Below are 19,952 nucleotides of genomic sequence, written 5' to 3' on the forward strand. Positions count from 1 at the left end.
AAACCCAGGCCTGTAGCCTCAAAAATCAGTTGCACTCACCAAACAATTGTTAGGCCATATAAGCAGCTGACATATTAAATTGTCTTTGCTGGCACAATGACAGGATATTTGCTGTTGCAGTGTGTAGTGTAGCATTGAAGTTTCTGTTGTTATGAATAACTTACCTCTGATGATGGTATCTTCAGAGTATCTTAGATGCTGATTTCATCATCAAATGAGCACAATAAGTCCTATAGAGCTGGTGGCGGCCGCAGATCAAGACTCGTTTGCAAACACAGTTGTACGGGTCGAACGCAAAGAGGATGCGTTGCTGGAAATTGTGTAGTGCTTCTTTAAAACTGACGGTATGCCCTACTAAAAGTTACACTTCACTAAATAATGGTTAATTCATATCATGCATTACTGTACGTACTAGAGTCAAACTACCCTACTCCCTGTCAACCTCTACCATACCCCAGTTTCTTTTTGGCATCTAGAATTGATTGATGAGCCCTGATCTGTCTTCTTCAAGAAGTTAATTTTCTTTGAGAGTGATTTTTGACGTACCACTAATACTTATTATGGCACTGAGCCTTTCCATGCTATTCATCTCATGTTCAATACTCTATCTATCAGCATTGGGTTTTGAGAATTTCTTCAGAAAATGAAGTAAATTACATTGAATTTTATGTGACTTGGATAAGAGAGATGCTCCTACCCACTTTGAACTATCACTTAATCTTGCGCGTATCATTCAAATACTGTGTATTATGCATTTTCTCACATTCTACTACACTCAGAGAGATAACAAAATATATAAAAGATAACAATGGGACAATAACATGTTACCTTTTTTTAATTGTTACAGAAAATGGGCTCTTGGAAAATACAGTGTTGCTGTTAGATGCTGGCCAGTGACATATTTTCTCTGATTTAACACACACATCAAACAAAAACAAACATAGACAATAACATTCAGCAAGTTCATTGCACAAATTTTCACAAACTCATGACTGCAAAGGCACTTTTATAGTTTTAAATCATTAACTTACCTGATCTTGGTGTTTTCATTGGTGCAAACACCATTCTCAGTTGTGAACACTTCATTTCGGTGTCCACTTATGAAAACAACAGAAGAGCATCACTCCCACTCTCTCTCTGTCTCACTCCCTTAACCTCTCTCACTAATTTGGATTCTCTCCCTCATACATGCAGTAAACAAACTAAATTGAAACAGACACATGCTTCTGTTTATCTTTCTGTGTGACTGGCTGAAGACCTATCACCATGTCCATCAATCCACAAAGCGGTGTAACTTTTATATTAAGATGATTTTAGTTTGTTTCCCTTCTTCTCAACAGCAGCATTGATGCAATTATTGATGCAGTCTACAAGCCAGGCAGTTCAGCCAGTAGTGACAGTCAGAGAATGTGAATTGTACAGTTTATGATTGATGTGAAACAGGTCTTACACCTCTTTCATTCTTATAGGTGCATATTGGCTATATGTGTTAGCCTCCTGCATATATCCTGTATATGTATGTACAGGATATATGCAGGGATATACGTGCAGGCAACAGTGATGTTTGACAGTGTTGAGCACATTCAGTATCATTTCTATCCCACTGGCTGCAGCAATACATCCATTAACAACGTTTTGGCTTTCATACTGACCAAAATGACCAAAAAAATACTATAAAAATGGTAAGCAAACTGGTACTGTAGAAAACTGTAAATGTTAAAGTGATCATTGCCTTTTACTTCGCTTTCTACGCGTTGCCTTATCTGTGGGTCACCGTCTTTGTCCAGTGGCCATGTTTTGTACAGGTAAAATGTACAGTCATAAACTGAGATTAAAATGAAAATGATAGACCGCAAAAAATGCTCATCAAACAATTTCAGTGCGAGCATTGCATCTAACCATGGGTAACCATCATGTATGCAGCGACACTAAAATAAAAATACTAAATTGCTGCCTTCTTCTGCTTTTTAACATGAACAAAATACACTACAAAGACTCACTTACAAATGTCTCATTTGCAGGGCACTTTTACACCGAATCCCTTAAAGCACAAGCATTTGCAGTATCAGAGGCCCCCACAGGAACCAAACACTCAGCAGTGCCAGTGCCATGCACCACCCACTGAGCTACAGAGGAACACAGCAGCATCAACACACTTCCATAGATCTTTACTCACCAAGTAAAGAAACTGAACTTTACTAAATTGTCCTCGCCAAGCTTGTCACAATACTGAGAGTCTGAACTGCAAACAACTAGATGTACAGCCTTGAATTTTTTCTGAGATGCTTAGTAACAGGATGCTAAAAAACATCTGATATGTAAATAACAGGGGGGCTCAACACATTTGTCAACAATTGCAATAGTAAGAACTTGGGCATGAGCGAGCTGGACGCTATATTTGTTTTAAGTCCTAATAAGACCATAAAGAAAGGCCAAACATATTGAATATCGCCTTTTATTGCAACCTAATCACACCACAAGAGAATACTTTAACACACCATCTTTAGTGTCATCTTTCTTCTGGAGGGAAAGAAAGCACAAGAGCATAATGGACCATAATGGACTCTTAAATTAGCTTCAGCTAAACACTTGTCCCTTAGCTCAAGAGATACTTCAAACAATGTCTGTGCTCGAGTTCAGTTTGATACCATGATATGCTCTCATGTTTGCATGCACATGAAAAGCTTAAACATGTAAAGCATTTTTTTTCTTTGGATTACATACAGATTTTAAGCAATGCTTTGGTATCTCTTATTCCCCCAAGCAAAACAAAGCAGTGCATGGCAAGCCCGTGAGATATTTGAATGTCTTCCCGAGCATCTCCATAATGTTTCACCCATGCTCAATTTTGGGTCTAGGGTTTCGTTTAATCTTTGTTTTCACGCTACAGTAGAAGGTGAGGTCAGTACTGGTGATGAGATGAGGCAGACATCCATGACCAAAAGTTCATCCAAGATGAGCTCAATGGCCTTAACAGGATGGCCACTCCTGCTGGGGCGGCAGTATAAAAGGAGCACCCACAGGCTTCACAGAAGCTTTGGACTGACGGGCTACCAGCACAGGTGAGAAAGCTGTCATCCTTCTTCACTGGTCACTGACTTTCAGTTGATCACCCATTGAACATCGATAATTTAGCAATTTAATGATTCTAGTTGTTGTCTAGTTGTCTAGTTGTTGCATTTCTAATCATTTTTTTTCCCTTGAAAGTATAAGCACAAGAATTGCATCAGTTGGCATCAAAAAAGGTAAATAATACGCATGCATCTGCTTATGAAACATAACAATTATACAAATGAATTTTGGTATCCAGATAATGGTGTGGAAGTATTTAATCGAATTACTTTTTACTTTGCAAATTTGTTTTTGTAGGAAGTCAGGCATTTGTTAAAACTGTTAAAGAAACACATATCTGTAATTTTGCATGTTCATGAAGAGGAACCATAAAGATTAATCTAGAATAGGAAATCGTCTTCCCTTAAATAACTATTTTGTCGTCATTTTACCTGGAACAGAGTTGCCATGAGTGGCGATCCAGATATGGAGTGTTTTGGCCCGGCGGCCGTCTTCCTCCGGAAACCAGAGAGGGAGAGGATAGAGGCCCAAAACACCCCATTTGATGCTAAAACAGCTTACTTTGTGGCTGAACCCACTGAGATGTACCTCAAGGGGAAGCTCATCAAGAGAGAAGGTGGTAAAGCCACCGTGGAGACTCTGAATGGGAAGGTATGTGGGCAGCTATTAACGAAAAGGTGCCTCATGTGATCAAGGCACTGCTTAAATCCTCAGGGTTTATTTAGTAATGCTGCTACACACTGCTACAGCTAAATCATTTGTGTGTTTGTGCAGAGCCTCACTGTGAAGGAGGATGACATCCATCCCATGAATCCTCCAAAGTTTGATAAGATTGAGGATATGGCCATGATGACCCACCTCAGCGAGCCTGCTGTGCTGTATAACCTCAAAGAGCGCTATGCAGCATGGATGATCTACGTGAGTCTGAACTGAAACGTCGGTCCAGTACATCAGTAGATCAAACCTCACATGACAGTAAAGGGTTGAATAAGAAGGAGTAACAACTGTGTGTGTCTCTACAGACCTACTCCGGGTTGTTCTGCGTCACCGTGAACCCCTACAAGTGGCTTCCTGTGTATGACGCTCAAGTTGTAACAGGGTACAGAGGCAAAAAGAGGATTGAGGCCCCACCACACATCTTCTCCATCTCTGACAACGCCTATCAGTTCATGCTCCAAGGTAAGCATAAATTTAGACACTTTTACTGCTGTAATACTGAAAGCTCAGTGCAGTAATACAATATATTTTCACATGTTCCTCTTTCATCAACAGATCGAGAGAACCAGTCTATCCTGATTACGTAAGTCTATTCTAAAAATAGTGTTTAGGGGGGTAATAAGAGCTTTGTATGATTGAAACCAATGCATGTGTCCTAAAATCCTTTTTTAGTGGAGAATCCGGTGCAGGGAAGACTGTGAACACCAAACGTGTCATCCAGTACTTTGCGACAATCGCAGTGGCTGGAGGAAAGAAAGCAGAGCCAGTTCCTGGAAAAATGCAGGTAAACATGTCATAAATGTGTGTCTGTCTACCTATCTATCTATCTATCTATCTATCTATAAACATGTGTTGTTTCATCTTAAGGGTTCACTGGAGGATCAGATCATTGCAGCCAATCCACTGCTTGAGGCCTATGGTAATGCCAAGACTGTGAGGAACGACAACTCCTCCCGCTTTGTAAGTTTTACTTCAAAAAATGCTGCTGCTTAAAAACATTTGGCATTTTTAAGATGTCAGGTAGTACACCCTTTTTATGTTTATCTTTGCACAACAGTATGTAGAGCAGTTTTGAAAATGATTCAATACTGCACTATATAGTGCTGCAAGTGCAAACAACAACAATTTTGCCTTGTAGTTAAACAGATAATAGTAAAAAGATTGCACATGAAAATAGATGAAGCCACAAGCATGGTCTATATTGACTTTTGAATTTTCTCTTAGGGTAAATTCATCAGAATCCATTTTGGATCGACTGGAAAGTTGGCTTCAGCTGATATTGAAACATGTAAGCTTCCAGTGTATATTTATCCAGAAAGGTTTTATTTGTGGACATACTGTATACACACTCAGTGTTTTTGTTTGTAGATCTGCTGGAGAAGTCTAGAGTGACGTTCCAGCTGTCTGCTGAAAGAAGCTACCACATCTTCTACCAGCTGATGACTGGCCACAAACCAGAGCTACTAGGTGAGCGAGTTTATAAAACTGCGTTATTGTTTTGTTTTTTTGCAACAAATCTGTGCCACAACTGTCTCTGTATATACATTGCATTGTAATAAATATCTTTCAGATACTCTTCTGATCTCCACAAACCCCTACGACTATCCCATGATCAGTCAGGGTGAAATCACAGTCAAGAGCATCAATGATGTTGAGGAGTTCATTGCCACTGATGTAAGTAGAAACTCTGTAAAATTTAGGGATGCATGATAAAATCTGCACGACATTGGTATCTGCAGATATTTGCTTTACAAATATTGGCCCAAAATGAAGATTTCTGCCGATACGATAAGTCGATATGTGAAATAGGTCAAATCTGTCCTGGTTGTGGCCATTGTCAGGATTTCACAGTTTTATTTGAAAGAAAATGTGATATAAAATAAATATGGCATGTTTTACATAACCTAAGCTGAAGTAGTTTTCGTGTTTTGCCCAGAGGAATGTGTACATTTTGAAAAAGAGAAAAATGTGTCTGCATCTACTAGTGGGCATTTCACAGTAAGAGCAGGCATAATAATTAATTCCACTGCATGAGAGACTTGATGTTCTCTGACATTAGGTGGAAAAAAATATGCGCATATATATTTTATCGGCATCGGCAAAAAGAACTGGAAAATATCGGCATATCGGATATCTGGAAAAACTCCATTATCGGGCATCCAAAATTGTCAACATTAACTATTAAAGGAGTCCAGTATTTTTGTAGTATTCACTTTGGGGCTTCTCAAATGTCAGCATAGCCTTATGTGAGTTATTGGTAACGTCCAGCTGTCATTTTAAAGCCTTATTTGTCTTTTATTTACCAACTGTAAGTTTAATGATAAACAAGTATTGTAAATTTGAGAAATCAGGGATTTTTGTTCATTTCTTCCTCAGACTGCCATTGACATCCTGGGATTCAATGCAGAAGAGAAGGTAAGCATCTACAAGCTGACTGGAGCTGTGATGCATCATGGCAACATGAAGTTCAAGCAGAAACAACGTGAAGAGCAGGCCGAGCCTGATGGCACTGAGGGTAAATACTAGATTCAAATGCCTTGTAGTGTGGCTATGCTGACTGTGTAGCCAAACTCTGAAATGTTTATCTTCCACTACACCGAGTAGAGCCCAGACTACCCTGCAAAAGCAGTGAGAGCTGTACAACTGTACATATTACCACAGAAACAATTTAAAATTATTGCACTGTAAAAAAAAAAAAAAAAGATAGATAGATAGGTAGATAGATAGGTAGATAGATAGATAATGCATTCTCATATTTGATAACTGCTTATCATCTGCTTACACCAAGAACAAATCAGTGATTTGGGCGGATTTATCATTTCTCTTTTCATCAGAGGCTGATAAAATCGCATACCTCATGGGCCTTAATTCTGCTGATATGCTCAAGGCTTTATGTTATCCAAGAGTCAAGGTCGGCAATGAAATGGTGACAAAAGGTCAAACCGTGCCACAGGTAATTGAAACAAAAACGTTAATGAAAGGAAACAAAACAATAACTGAACATTAAAAATACTTCCAGTGTTGTATAACCACAACTCAGCTGAACTCTCTGAATCTAGGTGCATAATGCAACCATGGCTCTGTGCAAGGCCGTCTATGAGAAAATGTTCTTGTGGATGGTCATAAGAATCAATGAGATGCTGGACACGAAGCAGCCCAGAAGCTTTTTCATCGGTGTGCTGGACATTGCTGGCTTTGAAATCTTTGACGTAAGTAAACTACACAAAGTCATTAAGTTCATTCAGAGTGAGCAAGCACAGACATTTGCACTGCTTCTTCTTTTTTCAAGTTCAACAGCTTGGAGCAGCTGTGCATCAACTTCACCAACGAGAAACTGCAACAGTTTTTCAACCACCACATGTTTGTCCTGGAGCAAGAGGAGTACAAGAAGGAGGGAATTGAGTGGGAGTTCATTGACTTTGGTATGGATCTGGCTGCCTGCATTGAGCTGATTGAGAAGGTACTGCACAAGACATATTTAGCGGCTATGACAGAATTAATCATTACCCGCATCCAAAGTACATCAATAAAGAAGTTATTTTTTGTGTTATCATTAACAGCCAATGGGCATCTTCTCCATCCTTGAAGAGGAGTGCATGTTCCCCAAGGCAACAGACATGACCTTCAAGAACAAACTCAATGATCAGCATCTTGGCAAGTCTGCACCCTTCCAGAAGCCAAAGCCTGCCAAAGGCAAAGCTGAGGCTCACTTTGCTCTGGTACACTATGCTGGCACTGTGGATTACAATGTCACAGGCTGGCTGGATAAGAACAAGGATCCTCTGAACGATTCTGTCGTCCAGCTGTACCAGAAGTCTTCACTGAAGCTGCTGTCCATGCTGTTTGCTGCCCATGCCTCTGCAGAAGGTAGAGGTTTTGTATAACTTGGCAATTATGAGTGCTAAACTACGTGAAAAGAACTTAGCACCATAGACTATATAATGGTAATTTCAGTAAAACCACAACAAATATTTTATAGTATGCAAAATACTTAGCTTCTACACAAAGATCTTACATGGAAATTATTTATTTGCTGTTGAAAATATAACTGTACATGCATTTTTCAGATGCAAAAGGTGGAAAGAAGGGTGGCGGAAAGAAGAAGGGTGGTTCATTTCAGACGGTGTCAGCTCTCTTCAGGGTGATTTTTAGTTTCATCTATTTTCTTCTGATCGCTTGTAAATAATCTTCTCATCACTCGAATCATCAGTATCTGTCAGTCTTTACAAAACCTGCCTCATAAAACTTGATTAACTTTTCTTAAGTTTCTTCTTATTTTTTATTTATTTATTTGTTTGTTTATTTTTAAATATCCTTTTTTATATCGACCAAGGTGGGAAATGTGCATAATGGTCATAATGTTATGGAAATGAAAATGCTTGGGGAAAGCCCTCTCCAGCTAAGAACACTAATGAAAATACAGTGATCTAAACCAAAATTAAGAGCTGTATGCATATTTTATTAATCACACAGATTTTTTGCACATTTTTGCAAAAGCAAATGTAAGAGGAAATTGGGAAACGGTGCATGCATCATCTCAGATGATGGGGTGAATGGAAAATAAATATTTTGATTTCTATGAAATGTTTAGGATGCTGAGCTCTGATGTCAATAATAACCATAATGGAAATTATAAACATGTCACATTTTACCTGTAACAGGAAAACCTGGGCAAGTTGATGACCAACTTAAGGAGCACTCATCCACATTTTGTGCGCTGCTTGATTCCCAATGAATCAAAAACACCAGGTATGTCCTGAAGAACAAAATAAATTGTAATCTATCAATATAGCTGATAGAAATATACGGTGTTTTATTTAGCACTTATTTAGCACATAGCGCTCTTTTAAGTGAGTAAAATCAGTGGTTTGTGCAGGACTTTTGGATTCTATCTTTTTTTTTAAATTTAAGGTCTCATGGAGAACTTCCTGGTCATCCACCAGCTGAGGTGTAATGGTGTACTGGAAGGTATCAGGATCTGCAGAAAGGGTTTCCCCAGCAGAATCCTCTATGGTGACTTCAAGCAGAGGTAGCTCTTACTGTCCACATATCAACAAACTGTATATCACCACACCTATATGGTTTCATAATTATCTGATTGAAGTAAAGTCCATCCCTCTTACAATCCTTAGATACAAAGTGTTGAATGCTAGTGTCATCCCTGAGGGTCACTTTATCGACAACAAGAAAGCCTCAGAGAAACTGCTGGGGTCAATCGATGTGGACAAATCACAGTACAAGTTTGGCCACACCAAGGTAAAGCAACACAGTTAAGTATAATCACGAAATAATTAAATTACTATGTTAAATTAAATCAGTGCTGATTAGGTCAATACCATCCAATCGGTAAACAGGTGTTCTTCAAGGCTGGTCTACTGGGGATGCTGGAGGAGATGAGAGATGAGAAGTTGGTTGAGCTGGTGACCATGACACAGGCTCTCTGCAGAGGTTTCCTCATGAGAACAGAATTTGTCAAGATGATGGAGAGGAGGTAACTCTCATATTTTACTCTCTTTTGTAAGCTGCAAATAGACTGTGTCTCATAAAAAACAAAACAACACAAAATAAGGTTGGATATAGATAGATCAGTCTCTTCTAATATTAGGGTCCTAGCCAGTTTGGTTTGCACTGTGCCCTCCATGGAGGGCAGGATGCTGGGCCATGAGTGACACTGATGTGTGAAGCTGTGAAATTTTAGGAGATTAACTGTGGAGCATTGTGGAAACCTGTTGTTGTTTTGTGAACTGTCTGACATGTCTGACCAAGTCTTGACAGAGGCACTAGTGGTCTGACAGAGGGAAGACCATGGACTTAGTTAAACACCAACCCCAAAACAGTGAAATAAGAGCTGGGGCCAGGTGTCCTCTGTAAGGGTTCAGGCAGCCTGTAGTTTACTTAGAAAGCGCAGTGGTCTGAGGCTGAAATGAGGTTGGGAAGATCTGTGGGTGCATTCTGGGGTTCAAGTATTACTTGAATTTCATTTCAAGTATTAATACACAGTACGACCAACCAATTTCACCAGAGTTACAGTTAACCTAATAACAGACCCATTGAAGAACGTGTCTCAGATATTTTCTTTTGTGTTTTTCCACCAGGGAGGCGATTTATTCTATTCAGTACAACATCCGCTCATTCATGAATGTCAAAACGTGGCCATGGATGAAGCTGTACTTCAGAATCAAGCCTCTTCTCAAGAGTGCAGAGACTGAAAAGGAGATGGCTCAAATGAAAGAAGACTTTGAAAAAACAAAGGAGGAACTAGCAAAGGCTTTGGCCAAGAAGAAAGAACTGGAGGAGAAGATGGTTACTCTCCTACAGGAAAAGAATGATTTGCAGCTCCAAATTCAGTCTGTAAGTTAATCTGAGCAAGATGATTTTTTCACTGATGAGATATTTAAAAATAGCTCTAAATGCCTTTATTTTCTGTCATTACTACTAAAGGAAGGTGAGAACTTGGCTGATGCAGAGGAAAGGTGTGAGGGGCTCATTAAGAGCAAGATCCAGCTTGAGGCCAAACTCAAAGAGGCGTCCGAGAGACTGGAGGATGAAGAGGAGATCAATGCTGAGCTGACTGCAAAGAAGAGGAAGCTGGAGGATGAGTGCTCTGAGCTGAAGAAAGACATTGATGACTTGGAGCTCACCTTGGCCAAAGTGGAGAAGGAAAAACATGCCACTGAGAACAAGGTTTTACTTCTTAAAATTAATTTTCTCAACTGTGTCTTTTGTAAATTCACACAAATTGATAATTAAATAATAATTAAAAAAAATGTTTTTAGGTAAAAAATTTGATTGAAGAAATGGCTTCTCAAGATGAGACCATTGCCAAGCTGACTAAGGAGAAGAAAGCCCTTCAAGAGACCCACCAGCAGATCCTTGATGATCTTCAGGCAGAGGAAGACAAAGTCAACACTCTGACCAAGGCCAAGACCAAGCTGGAGCAGCAAGTTGATGATGTGAGACATTGCATATTTTTTTCAGTTGCAAGTAAAAGTGGACTTGATGAACAATTTACAATTCAGACATTTAGCAGATGTTCTTATCTAGAGGGACACTGCTCAAAAATCTAAATGAAACTCAGACATTGTTTACTATGTGTAAATTTTCCCCTATGTTACATATTACTGAAATTTGTCAGATTGAGGGTTCCTTGGAGCAAGAGAGAAAGCTTCGGATGGACCTTGAGCGAGCCAAAAGAAAGCTTGAAGGAGACTTGAAACTGGCCCATGAATCCATAATGGATCTGGAGAATGACAAGCAGCAGTCCGATGAGAAACTCAAAAAGTATGTGATCATTAATTGATGGCATCCTAATCTAGTTTCTTCACATTTTCTACATTTATGGTGTACATGTGTAACATATCGGATTTTATTTGCAATAAAAAAGGAAGGACTTTGAGACCAGCCAGCTCCTGAGCAAGATAGAAGATGAACAGACACTTGGCATTCAGCTCCACAAGAAAATAAAGGAACTGCAGGTAACAGATGTCTGGCCTTTAGGGAAGTATTTGCAAATCCACTCTCCAGAGACAGAGATGAAAAATGTACAGTACCATATGTATGTATTATAATTAAATCTCATACTTCATTTGATTCATTTACCTATATCGGGAACTGAATTCAGGAGCACTTTTATTTTATACTCATTAACATTGTAAAATCAAACCTTGGACCTTTTTGGTCCAGAATCAGATGCGAAAGGGGCGTGACAAAGTTACAGCCTTTTACAACCTTGGAATGAGAATGTGTTGAAAATTAAATCTTTTAAAATTTGATTTGGACAGTCGGACTCTTGAAGTTCAGTGTGTGAAAGCCAATGTTCCCCCTAACATTTTACCCTGCCTTGAGCCACTAATCCACCTGTTACTTTTAGGGTTTCAGTGGATATTTTTAGTGTCCTACTGTATGATGTAAAGACACTTTAGAGACTTTTCTACTTTGATAAGAATAACATTGGGGGAAATACTGGTTTATGCCAGTTGTTAGAAAACAAACAAAAAAATCATTATTATCATAATTGAAATAACTTTCAGAGATTGCCCAGAAACCCAAAACAGCTGTAATATACTGACAGTTCAAATGAATATTTTGACTAAATCTACATCATTTATCATGGTCATATAAAATATGAGGTTTGGCACTTGGCAAACAGCATATGTTAGCATTGCCATAATCATTTTTGCATCACAGGCCCGTATTGAGGAGCTGGAGGAGGAGATTGAAGCTGAGCGTGCAGCTCGGGCCAAGGTGGAGAAGCAGAGGTCTGATCTCTCCAGGGAACTTGAGGAGATCAGTGAGAGGCTTGAGGAAGCAGGTGGAGCGACGTCTGTTCAGATTGAGATGAACAAGAAGCGCGAGGCTGAGTTCCAGAAGCTGCGCCGTGACCTGGAAGAGTCCACCCTGCAGCATGAGGCCACTGCAGCAGCTCTCCGCAAGAAGCAGGCTGACAGTGTGGCCGAACTGGGAGAACAGATAGACAACCTTCAGCGTGTCAAACAGAAGCTGGAGAAAGAAAAAAGTGAATATAAGATGGAGATCGATGACCTCAGCAGCAATATGGAGGCTATTGCCAAATCAAAAGTAAACTTTAATTTTTTTTTCCCCAAAAATAACACTGATTATCTGTTTCACTTTGACATATAGTAACAGCATGACCACAATAAATGCACTCATTTTTGTGTGCAGGGCAACCTGGAGAAAATGTGTCGTACCCTTGAAGATCAAATAGGTGAATTAAAGGCCAAGAGTGAGGAGCATATGCGCCAGTTCAATGACATGAATGTTCAAAGATCTAGACTGCTGACTGAAAATGGTAAGTGTAAAATGTAAGAGCAGCAGGTAAAAAAATGCAGTGGTTCAGAAAACAGTAACATAGAATTGATCAAAAATCAGTAATTTACCAAAATTAAGTGTTATTTTTTTTTTGTTCACTCCCAACAGTGGAAGTCAGTCGTCAGTTGGAGGAAAAAGAGTCTCTCGTTTCCCAGCTGACAAGGAGCAAACAAGTTTACATTCAGCAGATCGAGGAGCTTAAGAGACACCTTGAGGAAGAAGTCAAGGTACTGTATTATTTTCTTCTGATTTTGAGGAACAAGAGAGGCCCTACGTTCTTTCTTAAGAGTGAGGAATGTTATGTAGAAAATTGTCCATTGAGTTAGATTTTATGTTTTCTATTATTTTGTTATTAGGCCAAGAATTCCCTGGCTCACGCCGTTCAAGCAGCTCGTCATGACTGTGACCTGCTCAGAGAGCAGTATGAGGAGGAGCAGGAGGCCAAGAGCGAGCTGCAGCGAGGAATGTCCAGGGCCAACAGCGAGGTGGCTCAGTGGAGGAGTAAATATGAAACTGATGCTATCCAGCGCACTGAGGAGCTTGAGGAAGCAAAGTACTGATGCAAATATTAGTATATACAGAAATAGTATTATTTAGGAAGAAGAAAGTACTTTTATTCAAAATGCGTCAACACTCTAATTTAAAACTTTACAGGAAGAAGCTTGCTCAGCGCCTCCAGGATGCAGAGGAATCAATTGAGGCTGTGAACGCAAAATGTGCCTCTCTGGAAAAGACAAAACAGAGACTTCAGGGTGAAGTAGAGGACCTGATGATCGATGTGGAGAGAGCTAACGCTCTGGCTGCTAACCTTGACAAGAAGCAAAGGAACTTTGACAAGGTCAGGCTTTGATTTAAGCCTCTAGCACTGAGATGAAGACCTTAGACAGAGATGAGATACATGTTCTTTCATTATGATTTCAGGTTCTTGCAGAATGGAAGCAGAAATATGAGGAGAGCCAGGCAGAGCTGGAGGGAGCTCAGAAAGAGGCTCGTTCCCTCAGCACTGAGCTGTTCAAGATGAAGAACTCATATGAAGAAGCTCTGGACCACCTGGAGACCTTGAAGAGAGAGAACAAGAATCTGCAACGTATGGGAAATCAACCAAAGCCAAATAGTCCTGAAAACTGAGATATTTAGGCTTCCATTGCTTAGCCTTTTCTTACTACAGAAATTGAGAAAGATATTTCATCTAAATTTATACTATAGAATTTTTGTAGTTGTAATTATAATGCTTCTATAATACAGTTTTATGACTACTACATATAAGCACTTGTATTTATTCCATTAGATAATACTATTTCCTGAAATCCTAAGGTTTTACTGTTTACTTCAAGACAAAGTCTTTATCTTGAACTATTGTTTTCTGAAATGTTTTAATTCTCTCAACAGAGGAGATCTGTGATCTAACCGAACATATTGGCGAATCAGGAAAGACCATCCATGAGTTGGAAAAAGGGAAAAAGACAGTAGAGAGTGAGAAGGCAGAAATCCAAACGGCTCTAGAGGAAGCAGAGGTATTCAAAACATGATAATAACAGAGAAAGCCACAGAAGAGGAACCAGTGATTTTTTTTAGATAACTTTGTTAATTGGAAATACAACCAACATAAGCAAAGACTGAACCAATGTAATGATTAGAATGCTACCACTGTTATTTGTTATCTTAGTTAGAGTATAATTCTCTCTACTTTTCATTCATAGGCAACACTTGAGCACGAAGAATCCAAGATTCTCCGTGTTCAGCTGGAACTCACCCAAGTCAAAGGTGAAATTGAGAGGAAAATTGCAGAGAAGGATGAGGAGATAGAGCAGATCAAGAGGAACAGTCAGAGAGTGATTGAGTCCATGCAGACCACTTTGGATGCAGAGATCAGGAGCAGGAATGATGCCCTGAGAATCAAGAAGAAGATGGAGGGAGACCTCAATGAGATGGAGATTCAGCTGAGTCATGCCAACCGTCAGGCCGCTGAGGCCCAGAAACAGCTGCGAAATGTCCAGGGACAACTGAAGGTACATATAAGTGAGCATCACAAATACATCTGGAGGGGGTCAAACATACATCCTTACATACATTTCATACTGTGCTCAATTTAGGATGCCCAACTGCACCTTGATGATGCCCTAAGAAGTGAAGCGGACATGAGAGAGCAGGTTGCCATGGTGGAGCGCAGGAACAACCTGATGACAGCTGAAATTGAGGAGCTGAGAGCTGCCCTGGAGCAGACAGAGAGAAGCCGCAAAGTGGCTGAACAGGAGCTGGTTGACGCCAGTGAGCGTGTGGGGCTGCTGCACTCCCAGGTATTAATACTGCATCTTGTTCAAATAATGAGGACTGTGGAGATACAATATACTTTTGGAAATGTCAAGTCAAGCCCTCACTGTGTTTTTCTTCTAGAATACAAACCTTATAAATACTAAAAAGAAGTTAGAGGCTGACCTTATCCAACTCCAAGGTGAAGTGGAAGATGCCGTCCAGGAAGCAAGAAATGCTGAGGAGAAGGCCAAGAAGGCCATCACTGATGTGAGCCCATATTTCTAACTCTCTTTTCTATGTTGGATCCTCCCTTTGGTTACTAATTAAGCTTCAATCGGACCTGATATTTGAACTTGACAGTGACTGAGTAAATTTTGTTCAAATGCAACTCAAGAATGAAATGTTGAACCTGACACAATGGATACCTGAGAAAATTCTGTCTGAAGCTGACTAGAACCTGATCACCACCACCCAGAGTGTCCACAAAAATGGACATTTGTAGGTCTGCTGTAGGAATGTATCTCTAGGCTAACTTAACTTTAGAGTATGTAGCACCTGCTGTCTTCAGATGACAAAAGATGTACTGAAATTAGTCACATTCATCCAAAACCTCAATCCAAAATTAAGTTTAAATGCCACTTTGTAAATTCTTTCATCACTGAATGCCTTAAGACCGCATACATCTGTTCAAAATTAAAAACAGCAGGGAAAATGCAACCTGAAACCTGAGACTGTCCAAACCCGACAGGACCCTGTTGGGTTTGGACAAGCATATCAAGATCTAGATTGGGTTGCTTAAATATTACATCAAATCATTCTGACAATAATAATAATAATAATAAAACTTTATTTGTATAGCACCTTTCATACAAGAACTGCAGCTCAAAGTGCTTCACAATAAAAAGAAGAACATTTGAAAACACATTAAATAAAACATTAAAAAGAATAAAACACAGCACAGGGTGGAATTAAAAAGAAAAGGCTAAAAATTGAAATAAAATTTGAAATAAAAGAAAAGATGCAAATAAAACAATAAAAGACAACAGTGCGGAATAAAATAGGAGCTAGTTAAAGGCTAGAGCGAAAAGGTGGGTCTTTAATCTTCTTTTAAAGATGTCTAGTGAGCTGGCTTCCCTGATGTCTAAAGGTAGTGTGTTCCAAAGCTTGGGGGCGTAAGTAATAAAGGCGGCATCTCCAATTTTCTTTTGACTGTTGTAGGGAACCAATAAGCCAGCAGCAGACGATCGCAGTGTTCTTTGGGGTGCATAGCCGATAAGGGAGTTGGCAATGTAGCTCGGTCCCAGCCCATGAAGTGCTTTGTATACAAGTAGGAGAACCTTAAAGTCAACTCTAAATGTTACAGGGAGCCAGTGTAGGGCAGCTAAGACCGGACTAATATGCTCTCTCTTCCTGGTTCTGGTTAATAAGCGAGCAGCAGAGTTTTGGATGAGCTGAAGTCTGTCAGTAGTTTTCTTTGGGAGGCCGGTAAAAAGTACGTTACAGTAGTCAAGTCTGCTTGAGATGAAAGCATGTATTAGTTTTTCAGCATCTTTTTGATTTATAAATGGTCGCACTTTAGCGATGTTTCTAAGGTGGAAGAATGATGTCCTCGTCACCTTATTAATGTGAGACTTGAAACTAAGATCTGGATCCAATACAATGCCAAGACTTGTAACCTCAGATTTAATCCTGGCAGCCAGTTTCCCCAAGTTAATGGACAGCATCTCTCTTTTTGTTTTGGGGCCAACTAACAGGATCTCTGTTTTGTCTTCATTTAACTTTAAGAAGTTATCGCTCATCCATTTGTTCACTGCCATGAGACAGGTAGTGATGGAATTTATCGCTGTAGCATCATTTGGTTCGGCAGAAATATACAGTTGTGTGTCGTCTGCATAACTATGAAAACATATATTGTGTTTTCTGATGATGTCACCGAGTGGCAGCATGTATAGTGAGAAAAGTAATGGACCAAGGCAGCTCCCTTGTGGAACTCCATAGCAGTTGTCCTGTTCCCCAGACACATGATCTCCCAGTCTGACATAAAACTTTCTCCCTTTGATGTAAGTTTTAAACCAGTGTAACACACAGTCAGAAAGACCAACCAGTTTTTCTAGGCGATTGATTAAGATGTCATGGTCAATCGTATCAAACGCAGCGCTAAGGTCTAAGAGGATAAGAATTGAGACCTTATTTTCATCATAGTTCAGTCTGAGGTCGCTGACAATTTTAGCAAGCGCCGTTTCAGTGCTATGATGTTTTCAATGACAGTTATTATTCCTCTGTAATAAATACATGCATAGGCTGCCATGATGGCTGAAGAGTTGAAGAAGGAGCAGGACACCAGCGCTCATTTGGAGAGGATGAAGAAGAACCTGGAGGTCACAGTCAAGGACCTGCAGCACCGTCTGGATGAGGCTGAGAGCCTCGCTCTGAAGGGAGGCAAGAAGCAGCTCCAGAAACTGGAGGCCAGGGTATGTGGTCTATATAAATTACATCCTCTGAATTACAGTAACCTATATGCAGTATCCAAACTGGCAATTTGTTTAGCTTAAGTTAATCTATAGAGGATACATTCAGTAGATGAGTATGTTTTTTGCAATACATGTATACAGGCCTGGACATTTTCTGTACATATGAATGGCCTTATGTGGATGTGTTAAGGCAAGACTATTTTATTTATATAGCACCTTGTCATATACAGAGGCTATTCAAATTGCTTTGCAGACAAAAGTAAAGGAAAAGGAAAGTTTAAAAAATACATACATATAAAATAAGATAAATAAAAGTACAGACAATTTTATAGACATTTAAAACCAAATCAGTAAAATGAATAAAAGTACAATGTGTACACATAAAGTGACCATAAGTCATGTCAGCTCATTTTATATACACTGCTCGTTTGTGCACCTGATTTTTCATATGCTCGTATACTTGTATACTGTGTTGCATGTTGCATTCTTACAGATATTTTTATACCTATTTTCTCCAAGTACACCCTAGTGCTGTAATTTTCCTCATACTTTTCATTCTTATATTCCACTCATCATGTTGCAGTGTTTGCAACTGTATATATTTACAGGATGTTAATCTTTTGCTTATGCTTACTCTTTGAATTTCAACTGCCTTGGTCTGTTTCTTGTATCTATTTTCTGGTACAGCGGCACAATTTGCCCACATGGTCAGTTTCACCTTATCTTATCACTGCTCTGTTGCAACATAACCCAAACCCTGTTAACTGTTAAAATCTGGAAATCTTGTGTCCAAGGTTCGAGAGCTGGAATCTGAGGTTGAGGCTGAACAGAGACGCGGTGCTGAGGCAGTGAAGGGCATCCGCAAGTACGAACGCAGAATGAAGGAGCTGACTTACCAGGTACAAACAGAGGGGAAAGAAATAGTGTAAATCTAACATTATGTGTTAAAATATTTCATTTGAAGGGGATGGACTGTCTGTTATCACAGTCATATTTAATTTTTTAAAGGTAGTATAATTTGGTGGAAGGAATCCTATATGTAGAATGTGTTTCAAACCCCTAGAGGGCATGAATCACCATATGTGTAAAGCCTCAACAGCAGACATACTGAAGACATGAGGCAGGAGAGAGCTAAAAATAACCATGGTGCCATAGCGGCTATAAATATCTGTAGCTATGTATATGTTATGAGCATACTTCATGTGTGACATTTACAGTGCTATTTTATACGTTTTCACTGTGACTAAGTGGAGAGATGAGAAACTTGTGCATGCCTATACCGTCCTGACAGGCGACGTGATTGGCAGAGACGACAATTTGTTGAGTGAAGAGGGATTTGCACTGTTGCGCGAGCCCCTCAAGCAATTTTGCAGCTACTTAAAGTGAAAAATTGGCTTAGTCGCTCTTGCCATTGTTCCAGTAGAGGCTAAACTGTGGCACAATGCTGTTAATGGAATCTGAAGATGTTACATAAAAGGTGGAGAGATGATTATTCAAAAATATTATGCTGCATGCCACCTGTAGGCTGAGGAAGACAAGAAGAATATCACCAGACTGCAGGATCTGGTTGACAAGCTGCAGCTGAAAGTGAAGTCCTACAAGCGACAGGCTGAGGATGCTGTGAGTGTCCCTACTGTATATATCTAACAAGGTCATCACTGGACTGATGTATTATAGACAAGTAACACACCCAACAAGATGTGTGTGTGTATATATATATATATATATATATATATATATATATATATATATATATATATTATTATTTTTTTTTTTTACCATCAGAGGACTTATAACATGGTACAGTGTGATTTTGGTCCTTTTGTTTTCATCTCCACAACGTGTAAGATGGCTCACACACACACTACTGTGCTCTAATTACCAGGAGGAGCAGGCCAACACTCACCTGTCCAGGTACAGGAAGGTTCAGCATGAAATGGAGGAAGCTCAGGAGCGCGCTGACATCGCCGAGTCCCAAGTCAACAAGCTGAGAGCCAAAAGCCGTGACATTGTCAGGGTACATTAATATACAATTCTTTTCATTAACTATTTTTTACTCACAATAATAGTAAGGAAGATAGTGATGATGACAGCATCTGTACAGACGTTTTGACAGTTGATAAGTGCATGATGATTCATACATGATGATACCAGGAATTATAAAATTTCAGTGCTCCATATAAATGTATTCTTAACCACTGACTTGTGTCTCTTTTGTCTTCGTTTAAAGGGAAAGGAGGCTGAAGAGTGAGCATCACGGTCTAGCTGAGACAGTCAAGAAATCATACAATATGATTTTTTCTTGTGGAATTGTCTTCTAGTGTGCAACAAGAAATAAATCTGCAAGCAATGAGTTGTTGGGTGTTTTTAATGTAAAAGTCAAAACATGACACATTAATTCCACATCATGCAATTGAATTCATTAAAATATATAGTGTAAAAGCCTGCTGCAAACAATTTGAGTCAAGCCTGCATGCTGAAGCCACTCAATGTTTCCATTAATTCCTTATTACAGACTATATAGGACAACTGTAGACAACTGCAAACAACTTTTTTTTTTTTTTTAATTTAAGCCAAACTCCAATGTTAGAAATCAGATAGTTCATCATT

General features: G+C 39.4%; 1 protein-coding gene across 1 annotated transcript; it reads left to right on the forward strand.

The window, feature by feature from the left end:
• Positions 1-3,519: 3,519 nt before the first annotated feature.
• LOC115358681 (myosin heavy chain, fast skeletal muscle-like) lies at positions 3,520-19,684 on the forward strand. The gene is made up of 39 exons (XM_030050647.1): positions 3,520-3,723; positions 3,847-3,990; positions 4,095-4,251; positions 4,345-4,372; positions 4,462-4,573; positions 4,657-4,749; positions 5,014-5,077; positions 5,158-5,256; positions 5,360-5,463; positions 6,166-6,304; positions 6,624-6,742; positions 6,849-6,998; positions 7,079-7,249; positions 7,350-7,656; positions 7,857-7,930; positions 8,451-8,538; positions 8,701-8,818; positions 8,922-9,045; positions 9,144-9,280; positions 9,885-10,140; positions 10,231-10,473; positions 10,566-10,742; positions 10,925-11,070; positions 11,174-11,264; positions 11,977-12,366; positions 12,472-12,598; positions 12,727-12,845; positions 12,975-13,171; positions 13,273-13,456; positions 13,540-13,705; positions 14,008-14,132; positions 14,319-14,627; positions 14,712-14,915; positions 15,013-15,138; positions 17,172-17,342; positions 18,137-18,241; positions 18,867-18,962; positions 19,228-19,359; positions 19,573-19,684. Exons 1-39 carry the CDS (start codon positions 3,520-3,522, stop codon positions 19,591-19,593), a joined length of 5,817 nt encoding a protein of 1,938 aa, XP_029906507.1. The 3' UTR covers positions 19,594-19,684.
• The last annotated feature ends 268 nt before the right edge of the window (positions 19,685-19,952 follow it).

The sequence above is a fragment of the Myripristis murdjan genome, chromosome 5, assembly GCF_902150065.1.
Source record: "Myripristis murdjan chromosome 5, fMyrMur1.1, whole genome shotgun sequence".
NCBI classification, from domain to species: Eukaryota; Metazoa; Chordata; class Actinopteri; order Holocentriformes; family Holocentridae; genus Myripristis; species Myripristis murdjan.